The sequence below is a fragment of the Penaeus chinensis genome, chromosome 5 (genome assembly GCF_019202785.1).
Source record: "Penaeus chinensis breed Huanghai No. 1 chromosome 5, ASM1920278v2, whole genome shotgun sequence".
NCBI classification, from domain to species: Eukaryota; Metazoa; Arthropoda; class Malacostraca; order Decapoda; family Penaeidae; genus Penaeus; species Penaeus chinensis.
This window is the reverse complement of record NC_061823.1, coordinates 24985406-24999793: the sequence shown is the minus strand read 5'-3', so window position 1 is coordinate 24999793 and position 14388 is coordinate 24985406. Positions and strand designations below refer to the sequence as shown.

The window sequence follows — 14388 nt, the reverse complement described above, 5'->3', positions numbered from 1 at the left end:
ACAGCGCACAAGGCTGCCACACATGATAAACACGTGGGTAGGTGTGAATCCCCGGGGAGAGACCAGAGGGGATGCCCTTCCACCTACAAGACATCATTGTTTGGAGTCCTTTTGCTCAGCCCTCTGAAACAGCCACCCAAAGGCTGCTTCACCTCAGTGAGGGAAGATAGGTCTCGCACCTTTTCCATGCGGTTCCTTCATCCCTCTGAAACAACCACCCAAAGGTGAGAAAGGAAAAGACCTATACCTTTTCAAAGCGAATCCCTCTTCCCTCTGAAACAGCCACCCAAAAACTGTTTCACCTCAGTGAGGAAAGAGAGGTTTTGCACCTTTTCAAGGAAGTTCCTTCATTCCATAGTCCCCATAGTGAGGGAGGAGAGGAAGTATCTTCCAAGGCGGTTTCTGTGGCAGGCATTCTTGTGTCCAGAGTAACATGTGACATTCGAGAAGGATTAGCCAAGGGATTGCATAGGTCATCAGGGAGAGAGTCAGTTCTTTTTAAATTTGTAGAAAGCATACAAATTAGAATTCCTTTCCTCATCCCCACCCACCATGGAGTTCAATGAAGGGTAGCTACAGGTTGGGGCTCAACCACACCCAACAGCCACAGGGAGAGAGTTCTTTGGAAATTTGAAGAAAACATGTAGATAAGGATTAATTTCCTCACCCCCTCCCTACCCATCAAGCTATAGGTTGGGGCTCAAAGACACCCAACAGTCACGCAGTCACCACCCAGTGGTTATGGCTTTCGCGAGACCTATGCAATACCGACTGGGAAGTGTTTGCCATGATCAAGCCTCCCTGGTCCTTTTTGGAATGAACCAGGGTGGTGCCCCATCCTCTGTAATAGGCCTTGGTGTACCTGGGAGCTACTTTGTCTTATCCCTCACTGGTTATCCCTCTGGTCATTGGGACCTTGTAGCAACTGCATATGTTACATTCCCGCTAGATATGAAAAAGGCGCACACTGCCACCATGTAATTGACGTATGGGAACGTTGTAAAGGTGTTTAAGAAGGATTGGCGAAGTGTAAGGAAGAGTGGAAGGAACAGAGAGATTGTGTGCAAGTGTATGTATGTGCCTATGAGTGTATGTGTTTGGTGCGAGAATGCAAAAGACTGGTATGCATGTATTTAGCCGGAGAGGCGTGTGCGGGTGATCTCTTCCCTAACACAGATAGTTTACGATTTAGTGTTATATCTTTGGATTCAATTCACCTTAACATGTCCGTTATGACTTGTGTCTTTCGTAACAGTAGGAGGGTATGGAAAACTGTTCATAAAACCTTTGATATTTATTAAAATGCGAATAAAAGGTAAGACACAAATCACGTAAAACTAGGTAAGACCAAACACGTAAAACTAGGTAAAACAAAACACGTAAAATACCATGAGATTAAGTAAAAATGACAGGAAATTTACAATCTTTGAAGCACCGGTCTAAAAAATCACTGACTTGATTAAAATTACATTAAAGTCTCCCAGTACCTTAGTGAGAAATACTTCACGACACTTAACTGTGGTGAGGAGAGTGCCCATTCCGGGATTACTCATGCCTCGACCTCCTCTGACCAGAACGACAGCAAGACCCCCTACCTGGTGCCTCGTTACTTTTTAGCGGGAGCAATTTTAAGCGAGGTTGGCTCTCTTTTTCTTAATAGTTTAAAAAGTGATTAAAACTATATGAATGTTATAGGAAGGATAAAATAACTAAAGATAAACAATAAAGAAAATATATAAAAGACTTTAAAAGAACTTATTTTAAACTCCCTTTTTGGATTTTTTCATGTGCATATAGTTCGTGTTTTTCTTCATGGTTTATTCAGGGTAAACATAACAAATGTAAATAGGTTCTAATAAAATTGGTAATATAAAAAATACAATAGAGTAAGCAAGGCAGGCGCGTTTGCTATTTCCTTGGCGAGTGCGTTGTCTATGAGACTAGCCGCAGGGCGAGTGTAGAGCATCCTCACCCTCGGGAGATAAAAACCTTGGTAAGTAGGGCCAGAGGGAACGCAGGAGCAATTTAACAGGCAACCCTGCAGGAGATTATAATGAATAGTGTGTACCCCCAACCTCGGCATGGTAGCTCCCGTTAGGGGGTTAAAGGTGGATGTATATATAATTTATATACAGTATATATATTTTCTTCTTTTTGCTAATAATACAAGAAGCTGCTAAAGCCAGAAACAATGTGCATACTGATTTCCATTTACAGCTGCTTTCAACTATGCACTACGGGAATTGGGTCGGGGAGGGCAGGTAGCACAAACTCAGACTGGTTAAAGATTTGTTCGTCGAGAAGGCACGACTGTATAGGCTCTGTTGATGTAATATATAACGGTGTAGGAAAGCGTAGAATCTAAGAATATCTCACTGGTCATATGATGCTTAGATGTCATTTACTCAATCTACGGAAATTTGCAGAGCATCACCTGGGCCAACTAGTACGTGCCTGGTGATGCCATTCTCAGTTTCGACGTCGAACGGAAGAGATGTCGGCCAGAGGAAGGACTCGATCGTCACAGATGACTTCCAATACTCCTTCAGATAATGGGCTGAGTGCAGATCTCTTCATCGCCTACAGGAGAAATTTATATAATTAAGAAATCCCTGACATTTCTCATATTCAATGTGTCGCTTTTGAATGCAAGATTCCTCGAAACAGAACTAATGCCTTATTCACAGTCATCAGCCAGAAGATGTATCCAGGGAACGCTAAATATGAAATAAGTGATATTCATCATCATTATAATAAATTTCTGACTATCAATTGTTTAAGGAGGAAGTAGCATATGCTACTATGTATAAATGGCTAGCTTTGTACAAATGCCTTGGTAGTGTAGCGTTTAGTGGCGGGAAATCATAATCTTCATGATAATGAACTTGGTTACCTTTTATGATCATGATTTTCGTATTATCATTATTTCCATACATACTCAACTGTGACACATATCTAGTAAGTCTAGTAAGATTGGGTGTTTGTTAAAGGCTGAGAAAAATCATCAACTAGGGTGAAGGGAATATAAATTCAAAGTAATACGTGATGCAAAACAAGAAAAAGTCAAGAAAGAAAAAGTAAAATGATCTGGTAAAATAAACTGAACAGAAGATGGGTGATAAGTTATATGCCGTTTATACCTGGAAGAGGAACAACGATCTAGGATTGAGCAGTTGCCAAAGGTTAACGGAATAAGAACTCAGATTGCGATAAGTGAATTAAGGCAAGCTCTGGACGGCAAGCAGCTGCACCCATTCCCCAGCCTTGCACTTGTTCTAGAGGTATGAGGTCGTAATTATTTTGAGTGGCGGCCATTAAGTGGTTATTGTGATAATCAAGACAAGAAGGTTGTACAACAGCACGCAAGCACAGATTTGCTTGAGAAAAGATCTTTAAGTGCCAACCTCTGAGCGGCAGGTGTTTGGGAAAGCCGGTCATGAATGAGTCTGAAAGCCCCTCTTGATGCCAGTGGTTATTTAAAATTGGCCACAGGACAAATTATTACAGATATACACATACATGTGTTAATTAAAACATACTTTGGTACACGTCTGTTTATACTAATCATGAATATACTTCATAAGTTCATAACAAATAGTTCGACCCATTTAAGTCCAAATATATACAAAACACTTTGTTTTATAACTATACGACAAATATAACGCAACTCTGAGTGAATCAATACATGTGATATGTAAATGCTATTACAGAGAAAGAAAGTTGTATGGGGTCAAAATTTATTCGCAAATAAATAAGACAAATCACAAGGAATAACAAATGCTCATCCTATACTGGTATAACAAGAAGATATACACAACAAGGAATGACAGAAGAAAATGGAAATACGATCTGCTCGAGGGCGTGGGCGGGAATGGGGTGGGGGACGGCAGGAGCCACGGGTAGGAAGGGCGACTGAGGCTGGTAACCGTTGGCGTCGGCGACGAACTGGAGGTCGAACACTTGGCCGTCCGGGAAGGTAAAACTGAAAGGATTTTACAGTAGGTTGCTATGTACGGTCCGTGTGACAGACATTAATCCGACATGATAAAGAATGTTTACAAAATATCCCATGTGTAGAAAATGACATACTCTTTCACTGACTCACCTGACTGAGCCTTGCTGAGCACCTCCTGGGCCACCAGCCTCGTGCCTGACGATGCCGTCCTCGGTCTCGACGTCGAAGGTGTAAGATCCGTCAGCAGCAGGATGGATTCGATCGTCGCGGATGATTTCGACCAGTCTGACGGGGCCGGATGGGCGGGATGCAGGGGCGTCGTAGGAGAAAGACGGCCTGTCAGCCAGAGCCACGGCCACGAACATCGCCAACACGATCTGAAGGGATTTCACTGACTTTTTAAAATGATTTTCTTAAAAAAAAAAACAAACTTTTGACCGATTCTTAGATGTGGATTACAAGGTAAACAATACTTAACACTGTTTCTACCGTCAACTGCAGGTGAAATATTTGCTTTGTTCCGTGAAATGAGATGAACAATGGATACAAAGTATCTATATTATAAAATATCCATTACTCACAGTTTTCATTTTGATTTTGGTTCCTGTTGCAAACTGCAGAATCATGCTTCACGGCACGACCGAAGCGCCTTTTATACCTGTCTGCCAAATGGTGCTTTCACGTTGCAAAGTTGCCTAATACCATATTTTGCAACTCTGAATTGCTATAGAATTATCGTAATAAAAGTTAAAGATTATTTATATCAGTGTAAGTCATATACGTAAAAGTATTTGAAGCATATAAATAAACGATTAAAACATCTGCCATTCTATGCATCTACATAATATAAACTGTATATTGTCGCTAAGTAAACAGGGTTAATAGCTCGTGAAAACTTCTTTTCTTAGCCAAACCGACCTATACTGGAAAAATCAGTTACAAAATGTATCAGTTCCATACATCTGTGTGGAAATGATTGTCCCATTCTGTGTTTATTCGTCCCACCCTCATATTCTCGTTCTCTTTATAAATCTGTCTATCTATCTGTATATATGTATATGTCTATGCACACACGTGTGTATATATATACACACACACACATATATATACTGGACATACATATGAACTTATGTGTGTGCTCGCGCATGTTTATTTCATAAATACATACATACATTTATGTATATATCAAGAAATGAATATATGTATATATCTATATTAATATGTATATATTTGTGTGTGTGAGTGTGTGTGTGTGTGGGTGTGTGCACAACGGCTTCTGCCTACATCAACAAATCTATGGGAGAATGGATTGCTATTTTTTCATGAAGAATTTTGGTTTCATCTTTCATAAACAGTAAAATTATATGAGGGCTGATAAGTCTACCAAATGCAAGGGATGCAGGATCGTGGGAGATGAAAATACCTGGGAAGCATATACAAACACAATTAGGTCATGCTAGTGTTGCATTACTATGCCGATTCCTCGGTAGTATAGTGTTTAGTATGAACTTATGTGTGAGAGAGAGACCGGGGTTCGATTCCCCGCCGGGGAGGCTTTTGGCTTCCTTCGCCCAGGTGCACTCTGGCGTTGGCCACTCTTTAGCACTTTATTTAATATAACAACTGGTTGGGACTTCCTAAGAATAGTAATAATAGTAATAGTGTTCTAAAATACTAGAGTATCTGAAAGCATTTTATTTCGTCCTTTCGGAGTACAGAAAAACATTAATAACACTGAACAGGATGCAGCTTTTATTCATGCATCTGGCTGGTTTCCTATCTCACTGGTATATTAGGTTTATTATATCGAGGCTTAACTCACAAACATACTGCGTGTACACAGTGTATTTGTGTGCATGTACTTGTGTCCGCATGATCTACATACCATAAAAATGAATATTCTCTAAATATAATGGTATTATGTATCAAGCACTAATTGTAATAGTGATTGATTAACTATTCAGTTAATATTCGTGTTAAGAATTACGAGCGGATATGTTATTTATATACTGTGTATACAGACACTTCTTTTTCCTAATAACGCAGGAAATTGCTAAAGACAGAAGCAATGTGTATACTGATTTCTATTTAAAGACGCTTTCAATTATGAACTTCGATTTCCACTAAACTATGTATGTTTCCCTTATAGTTCCAACTTCGGGGATATATTGGGTATTTCTCGTATCAGTGACTGAACAAGTGTTTACGTTTCATTCACGCAGTTTTGAAAAGCTCAAACATACAATTTGCTTTTTCCATTGTTGCTGGATGTTGTGATGTCGGACATTGATAGATTTGTCTTAAGATTTTATCAGATGGTGTAACACCATTCTGAATGAACTTATTAATAACCACGTCCTTAAATAAATCACGGGGTAGGTAGGCCATTGATGTGTAAGAGAGCAAGTGTTCCCTAGTGGACGACTCAGGCAGATCCTAAGGGCGCGATTTTCATTTTCAAGACGCCCTTGCTCGATTGTGTGGGGGGAGGCAGGATGCAAGGGAGACTGAGACTGGTTAAAGATTTGTTCATCGAGAAGGTACGACTGAAAAGAAGAATGAAATCCAGTCCTTCGAATAGGCTCCATAGATGTAATATATAACCGGTGTTGGGAAGCCTAGAATCCATGAATATCTCCATGACCATATGGTGTTTATGCCTCATGCACTTACCTACGGAAACTTGCAGAGTATCACCGGGGCCACCTAGATCGTGCCTGTTGATGTCGTTCTCAGTTTCGACGTCGAATGAGGAAGAGATGTCAACCGCAGAAAGGACTCGATCGTCGCAGATGATTCCCGACACTCCTTCGGGAGATGATGGGCTGATTTCAGACCTCGGAAGAGAGAATAATGACTCACTCTCTTCATCGTCTACAGGAGAAATGAACCATTTCGTTAACGGATATTACTCCGACATTTGCAGAAAACAATTTTATTTTACAATAGATCCCACACAATTTTCATATCAAATGCGTTGCAAGCGCAATTCTTCGAAACAGAGCTGACACGCTATTCATAGCCATCAGCCAGAAGCTGTATCCAGGGAACGCTAGATATGAAATAAGCGACATTCTTCATCATTATAGTCAATTTCTGACTATCAGTTTTTTAAGGAGATAGTAGTTAATATACGCATTGCAAGCTAGCTTTGCACGAATGCCTCGCTGGTGTAGCGTTTAGTGGCAGGGAATCATAATCTTCACAGTAATAAACTTGACTACCTTTTATGATCATGATCTTCGTATTATCATTATTTCTATATATACTCAACAGGAGTGACACATATCCAGTATGTCCTTTACTTTTGCAAGATCAGCCGGTTGTTGAGAAAATTCAGCAACTTGGGGGAGGTAAATATGACTTACAAAGTAATACACGATGTAAAAGAAGAAAAAAAGTCAAGAAAGAAAGAGTAAAACGATCTGCTGAAACTTGAGAGGTGGGTGATAAGGTATATGCCGAATATACCTGGAAGAGGAACAGTGATTTAAGCTTGAGGAGTTGCCAAAGGTTGACGGTCTATGAACTCAGTTTGTGATGAGTCAATTAAGGCAAGCTCGGGACGACAAGCAGCTGCATCCATTCCCCAGCCTTGCACTCGTCCTGGAGGTATGAGGTCGTAATTACTTTGAGTGGCCGCCATTAACTGGTTATTATGGTAATCAAGACAATGTTGTGCAACAGCACGCAAGCACAGACTTGCTCGAGAAGAGACCTTTTAGTGCCAACCTCTGGGGAGCAATGAGACAGCAGGTGTATGGGAAAGAGAGGATTCCTCCTGTCACTGTAGTGTCAAGCCAGCCGAGAATGGGTCTGGAAATGCCCACTGATGCCAGTGGATGCACGTGGATGTCTTTTGTTCTTTTCTGACCATAAACTTAGGCAGTTACAGATACACACACAAAAATGCATACATTAGACTAATTGGATTCTAATATATACCTTTTTATACCAATGAATATACTTCTTGTATTTATATGACGCGAGAGAGAGAAATGTGAATATCTGCATTTACATTTAAGTCCAAATATTTACAAAAACACTTTATTCTATAACTATACGACAAATTGAACACAACTTTGAAGGGATACATGTAAATATGTAAATCATACTTCAGAGAAAGAGAGTTGTATAGGGTCAAATTTATTCGCAAATAAATAAGACAAATCACAAGGAATAACAAACGCTCATCCTATACTGGTATAACAAGAGGATATACACAAAGAATGAAAGAAGAAAATGAAAATACGACTGAGAAATCGTTCATCAAATAATTGACTAAGGTCGGCCGTAGAGTTGTGAGGGAGCGGAGTGACCCTGGCTGGACGACTCGCGCAGTTCTCCGCGGGCGCGAGCTTCATGCTCAAGACGCCCTCGCTCGATCTGCTCGAGGGCGTGGGCGGGAATGGGGTGGGGGAAGGCAGGAGCCACGGGCAGGAAGGGCGACTGAGGCTGGTAACCGTTGGCGTCGGCGACGAACTGGAGGTCGAACACTTGGCCGTCCGGGAAGGTGAAGCTGAAAGTTTTATATTGCAATAGATTACTTTGCGTGTGGCTCTTGTGCTCTCAGACATTAACTCTACATGATAAAGAACGTTTGTGAGACATCCCATGCACAAAAAGTTGTGAACTTTTACTGACTAACCTGACTGAGCCTTGCTGAGCACCTCCTGGGCCACCAGCCTCGTGCCTGACGATGCCGTCCTCGGTCTCGACGTCGAAGGTGTAAGATCCGTCAGCAGCAGGATGGACTCGGTCGTCGCGGATGATTTCGACCAGTCTGACGGGGCCGGATGGGCGGGATGCAGGGGCGTCGTAGGAGAAGGACGGCCTGTCAGCCAGAGCCACGGCCACGAACATCGCCAACACGATCTGAGGGCATTACATGGAACCATTGATCGACTCTCAGATATGGATTATAAAGTAACAATGTGGTACTCGCTGTGTTTACCGTCAAATGCAGCTGAAATAGTTGCATTGTTCCGTATAATGTGATGAACATCAGTGAATACAAATTCCCGATTCTGGTAAAAATATTACAGTAGATTCAATACTCACAACTTTCATTTTGATTATGGTTTCTGTTGCAAACTGCAAAATCATGCTCCCCAGCAGAACCGACGCGCCTTTTATACCCGTCAGCTAATGGTGCTTTTAGGTTGCAAGGTTGCCAAATGCCATATTTTGCAACTTTAATTGTTATACAAGTATTTCATTAAAGGTTAACGATTATTTATATCACTGTAAGTCAGACACGAAAAAAGTATTTGAATATAAATAAACGATGAAAATATCCGTCATTCTATGCTTCTACATATGTATACTGTATACTATCGCTAAGTAAGTTAATACCTCTCAAAACTTTTCTTATCCAAATCAGTTACAGAGGTTTAATTCCATATATTTCTATGTGAAATCATTGTCCCTTTCTCTCTGTTTATTCCTGTACCCCTCAAATTGCCTTTATCTTTTTTTATCTCTCTATCTATATGTATATAGAGAAACACATACGTGCACACACACACACACACACACACACACACACACACACACACACATATATATATATATATATATTTGTATATATATGTATATACATATATATATATATATATATATATATATAAGAAACACGTATGCACTTCTATGTATACTCGCGTATGTTTATATAAATCTTAATATTATATATTTATATATATATATATATGTGTGTGTGTGTGTGTGTGTGTGTGTGTGTGTGTGTGTGTGTGTGTGTGAGTGAGTGTGTGTGTGTGTGTGTGTGTTTATGTATGTATATACTGTACATATATGTATATATATGTATTGAGAGAGAGAGAGAGTGAGAAAGAGAGGAAATGTAAGCATAACATGTGAGCATATACAAATGCATATATTATGTAAATTAAAAATGTATGTTTATATTTATAAATATATATATATACATATATGTGTATATATATATATATATATATATATATTTATATATATGCATACACACACACACACACAAACACGCACACACAAACACACACACACACACACACACACACACACACACACACACACACACACACACACACACACACACACAAACACACACACACACATATATATGTATGTATAAATCTATCAATCTATCTATGTGTAGATAGATCAACCTATATACAGATCGACAGTTCCAGCAGGAAAGATTTAGCTATTTATCTGTAAATATGAATTTAACTATATTTACAATTTTCTTTAATTCTAGTATTCTGCATGCTATATGCGAAATGTAGTTTATATCATTATTGTTAGTGTTATGCTACTCTCATATGACACCCTACTACTATGTCTGAAAGGAAATACTTCATAATAGCTTCCACCAGTGTCAGCTAGTCCAGTGTTCTTCAAACCTTTTCATCCCGATCCAGTTTGGTTTTGTACACTACCTTCATGACACAGTATATCCATTCTATCGCATCTTCCTCTCAACATGGCATTCGTTTACGTATATATGTATATATATCATTTATATACTTATCTCTTACTTTTATAATAATATTATCGTTATTATTATTATTATGTAGCGACCCACTGAACATGAGCTTGCACTGGATCACGACCCGTACTTTGAAGAATCCTTAACTAGTCAATGGGGGAATGAAGTGCCATTTCTTTAAGAGGAACTATTTGTTCATCTTTCATAAACGGTTACATTGCATTAGAAATGTATGCAAACGGAAGGGATGCAACATCGTGGAAGATAAGGAAACTCGGGAAGAAGATACAAACACACGCGTGCAAATACAAACACATACACGCACAAAGTCACATATAGAGAAAGCAAGACTGAAGAAATAGAGAAGGAGGATGTTAGTCCAAGCTACTAGTGTGGTGTGAACTGTGGCTCCGTAACCAATACTATTCTATTTCTAATGAGTTCACTGTCAAGTTTATTCATATGAAGTGGTAGCGTGAATGGAAACCAAATGACTCTCCGTATATACACCTCGACATTATCCTATGATAATAATGTTAAATAAATTATTTAAATCGAATAAAAAATGAAAAAAAATTAAGATCTTGTAATATTCACAAACTTAGTATACCATGTAAAATCTATAAAACTCTGGTTTATATTTAATATAAAAAATAAAGAATCATATCCATTTCCTGTGAAAAAAAAAAAAAAAAAAGGTCAGGAAAACAGAACTTAACTTGTATTTTATCTCGTGTGATGTGATGCCTAGACGTGCCGAGTTTTACACCTTCCGCTCAGTAAGGAAAATCACAAAGAAGGAGCGCAAACGCCGTTGTATAGAGGAGAATGAATCTATTTCCTGCTCAACGCGGCTTATATTTATAAAGGTCGTGACGTCATAGGCCTCGCCAAACATCGTTCGTAAAAAATAAAGTTTGTACAAAAACCTTAAGGAAAGACACTAAAATCATGAATGAAATTATCTTCACAACTAGATAAAATAAAAAAAATACATGCTTAATGTGGAGTTGGCAGAAAAAAGGTACAATAGATAAAAGATGACGTTAAAAAGATGTTTTTTTTTAAATGAGAATAACCTTTTACAGAAAGTAAAAAGAGACAAAAGTAAGGTAAAATAGGAGATAATTAAAAATAATACAGGTAACCATGAAGCTCACAGAAGAAGCGAGAAAGAATTGGCCTATAAATGAATCGCAGATCAGAGGACGAGGTCAAAGGGCAAACTCAAACAGAAGTGTCTTGCACGAACCAACGTAAAGTGGAACAATGAAACAGAAATAAGTGAACATATGTACTGAGAAAAATCTAAAGAGGACGATTGCAGCAAGCATTGACCGGGCAGCGAGTTGTCAGAACGCGCTGGCGGCGAGATGAAGAAGAGATGGCAGGCTGTGGGAGGCCACCTTACACTGATGAGGTCATCATAGTGTTATTAAGCGTAGCCGATTCCTCGGTAGTATAGTGGTTAGTATCCCCGCCTGTCACGCGGGAGACCGGGGTTCGATTCCCCGCCGGGGAGGCTTTTGGCTTCCTTCGCCCAGGTGTTGGCTTTAAAAATAAGCACCCTGCCGTCCGGCCACTTTTTAGCACTTTATTCATTAAAATAGCAACTAAATCAGACTTCCCAAGAACGATTTATGTTCTCAAACACTAGGGTGTCTGAAAACTTTTTTTTTTATCCTTTCGGGATATAGAAAAAAACAATATAGTGCTCATTAAAAATTCTGAAGAGAAATGCATGCAGTTTGTATCTCGTGCTGTTCTTCTCCTGTGATTACACTTCTAGAACTTTGTGGTCGTTTCATTACACTTTAATCTATTCCCGTGTCTGGCTGGCTTCCTATGCCACCAGCATAAAAGGTTCATTATAGCGAGACATGTCTGTGTTGCTTGTATACAGTATATTTGTGAGCATGTGCTTGTGTCCGCATTGGCTACATACTTACCATACCAATGAGTATTCTTAAAATAACGGCAAATATGTATAAAACATATCTTGTACCTAGGTTTAATTATGATAGTGATTGATTAACTATTCAGTTAATATTTATATGAAAAATTATGCGCGACTGAATATATTATATGTATATATATGTATATATATATAGCGTTTCTTCTTTTTTCCTATTGACGCAGGAAAGTGCAAAAGCCGGAAGCAATGTGTATACTGATTTCCATTTACAGCCGCTTTCAATTATGCACTTTCGATATGCTGCAGATTATATGTTTCACATATAGTTAAAATTTTAGGGATATATTGGCTATTTCACGTATCAGTGAGTGAACTAGTCCTTTTCATTTCAGCCATTCAAGGCTATCACATTACAATTCGGATCTGAACTCATGAATTTGCTTTTTGCATTGGTGCTGGAAGTGAAAGTTGTGACGTCGGACATTGACAGATTTATGTGCTGAGGTTATATGGGATAGCTTACCATTATTCTAAATAAATTTGTTAACAACTGCCATCTTAGACAAATAATAATATGGTAAGTAGACCATGGCTGTGTAAGAGGATAAGTGTTCTTTACTGGACGAGTCCGGCAGATCCCCGAGGATGCTCGATCTGCCTGAGGGCGTGGGCAGGGACTGGGTGGGGAAAGGCAGGGGCCACAGGCAGCAAGGGCGGCTAAAGCTGGTCGAAGAGTTGTTCGACAAGAAGGTACGACTGATAAAAGAAAAGAAGTCCAGAGTTTAGAACAGGCTCCGTAGATATAATATATCCTAGAAGCTATGAACATATTACTGATCATAGGAAGCTTATGTCTAATGTACTTATCCTACGGAACCTTGCAGAGCATCATCACCTTGCCACGTAGTTCGTAGCTGTTGATGCCGTTCTTGGTCACGCGTTTTCAGCCACAGGAAGGACTCGGTCGCCGCAGATGATTTCCAACACTCCAAGAGAATGATGGCCGGAATGCAGACCCTGTAAGAGGGACTAACGATGAGACTTACTCTTCAAAGCGCAGGGGAAATATTTTATTTGTTCCATGAAGTATCTATTTCGTTAACGAATTTCATATCCTATATTTGTAGAAACAGTTTACTTTACAATAGATCCCTCACAATTTTTTTACCCTTTGTGTCACTTTTGCAAGCGCTATTCTTCGAAACAAAACTGACGCGCTATTCATAGCCATCAGCCAGAAGATGCATCCAGGGAACTCTAAATAAGTGATATGACTAATCAATTTCTGACTATCTATTATTCATAGAGGGAGTACCAAATTATGACATGCGCATATACTCGTGCATACTTTTGTACGAATGCCTTGGTAGTGTAGTGTTTAGGGGCAGCAAATCGTAATCTTAAAAATAAACTTGAGAACGGTTATGATTATCAGGATCATCATTACTAACATATACATTAAACTCAACTGCTGTTACACACTTATTCAGTATATTTATTTTTACTATATTAGCTAGCTGTTGTTGACTGAGACAATCCAGTGTCTGGGTGAAGTGAATATAAATAAAAAGTAGTGTGATGTATAGGAAAAAAAAAAAAAAATGTGCTGGTCAAATCAACTTATCAGATGATGGGTGTCCAGGTATATAGCATGTATGCTTTTACCAGAGGTTGACAGGTTGTGATGAGTGAATTAAGCAAGCAAGCAGGCAGCTGCTCCTATTCCCATCATGGCACTTGTCTTGTAGGTCATGATTAGTTTGAGTGGCGGCTTAATCGGTTCTTGTGGAAATCAAGGCAAGGAGGTTGTTCACAACACGAAGGTATAGAATTGCTTGAGAAAAGGCTTTTAGTGCCAGCTCCTCGGAGGGCAATAAGACAGCACTTCTGGACGAATCTAGCCGGCAGATCGAAAGCGATTGGCATCGACTTGCAGTGGCTACCTTCCTTCTGAACACTGTGTGCACACACATACTATATTCTGTAAGGTGTAACAACAGGGATAGGTGTGTCCTCCTCCCCATGAGACACCGA

General features: G+C 39.5%; 2 protein-coding genes and 1 non-coding gene across 3 annotated transcripts in view; 1 reads left to right on the top strand and 2 right to left on the bottom strand.

The window, feature by feature from the left end:
• LOC125025554 (cuticle protein AM1239-like) overlaps positions 1-4581 on the bottom strand; it is a 48632-nt gene extending 44051 nt beyond the window's left edge. Inside the window, exons 1-2 of the mRNA XM_047613576.1 lie at positions 4537-4581; positions 4106-4332 (exon numbers count right to left, since the gene is read on the bottom strand). Coding sequence (XP_047469532.1) covers positions 4106-4332; positions 4537-4581 — 272 coding nt within the window. The remainder of the gene's footprint in view (positions 1-4105; positions 4333-4536) is intronic.
• A 3379-nt stretch (positions 4582-7960) lies between these two features.
• Positions 7961-8824, bottom strand: LOC125025356 (cuticle protein AM1199-like). Its single transcript, XM_047613318.1, has 2 exons — positions 8604-8824; positions 7961-8474 (listed from the first exon to the last, which is right to left on the bottom strand). The coding sequence occupies exons 1-2, from the start codon at positions 8816-8818 to the stop codon at positions 8237-8239; spliced, it is 453 nt and encodes a 150-aa protein (XP_047469274.1). The 5' UTR covers positions 8819-8824; the 3' UTR covers positions 7961-8236.
• A 3065-nt stretch (positions 8825-11889) lies between these two features.
• On the top strand, positions 11890-11961 carry Trnad-guc. Its single transcript has one exon. It is a non-coding gene; the product is annotated as a tRNA-Asp (tRNA).
• Positions 11962-14388: the final 2427 nt, after the last annotated feature.

Bases quoted from the DNA above. Each gene is read 5' to 3' on its own strand.
- LOC125025356 (XM_047613318.1), bottom strand. From the start codon at position 8,818: ATGTTCGTGGCCGTGGCTCTGGCTGACAGGCCGTCCTTCTCCTACGAC. The intron at 8,475-8,603 runs GTTAGTCAGTAA...TAAAACTTTCAG, and splicing joins GCTCAGCAAGGCTCAGTCAG to CTTCACCTTCCCGGACGGCC.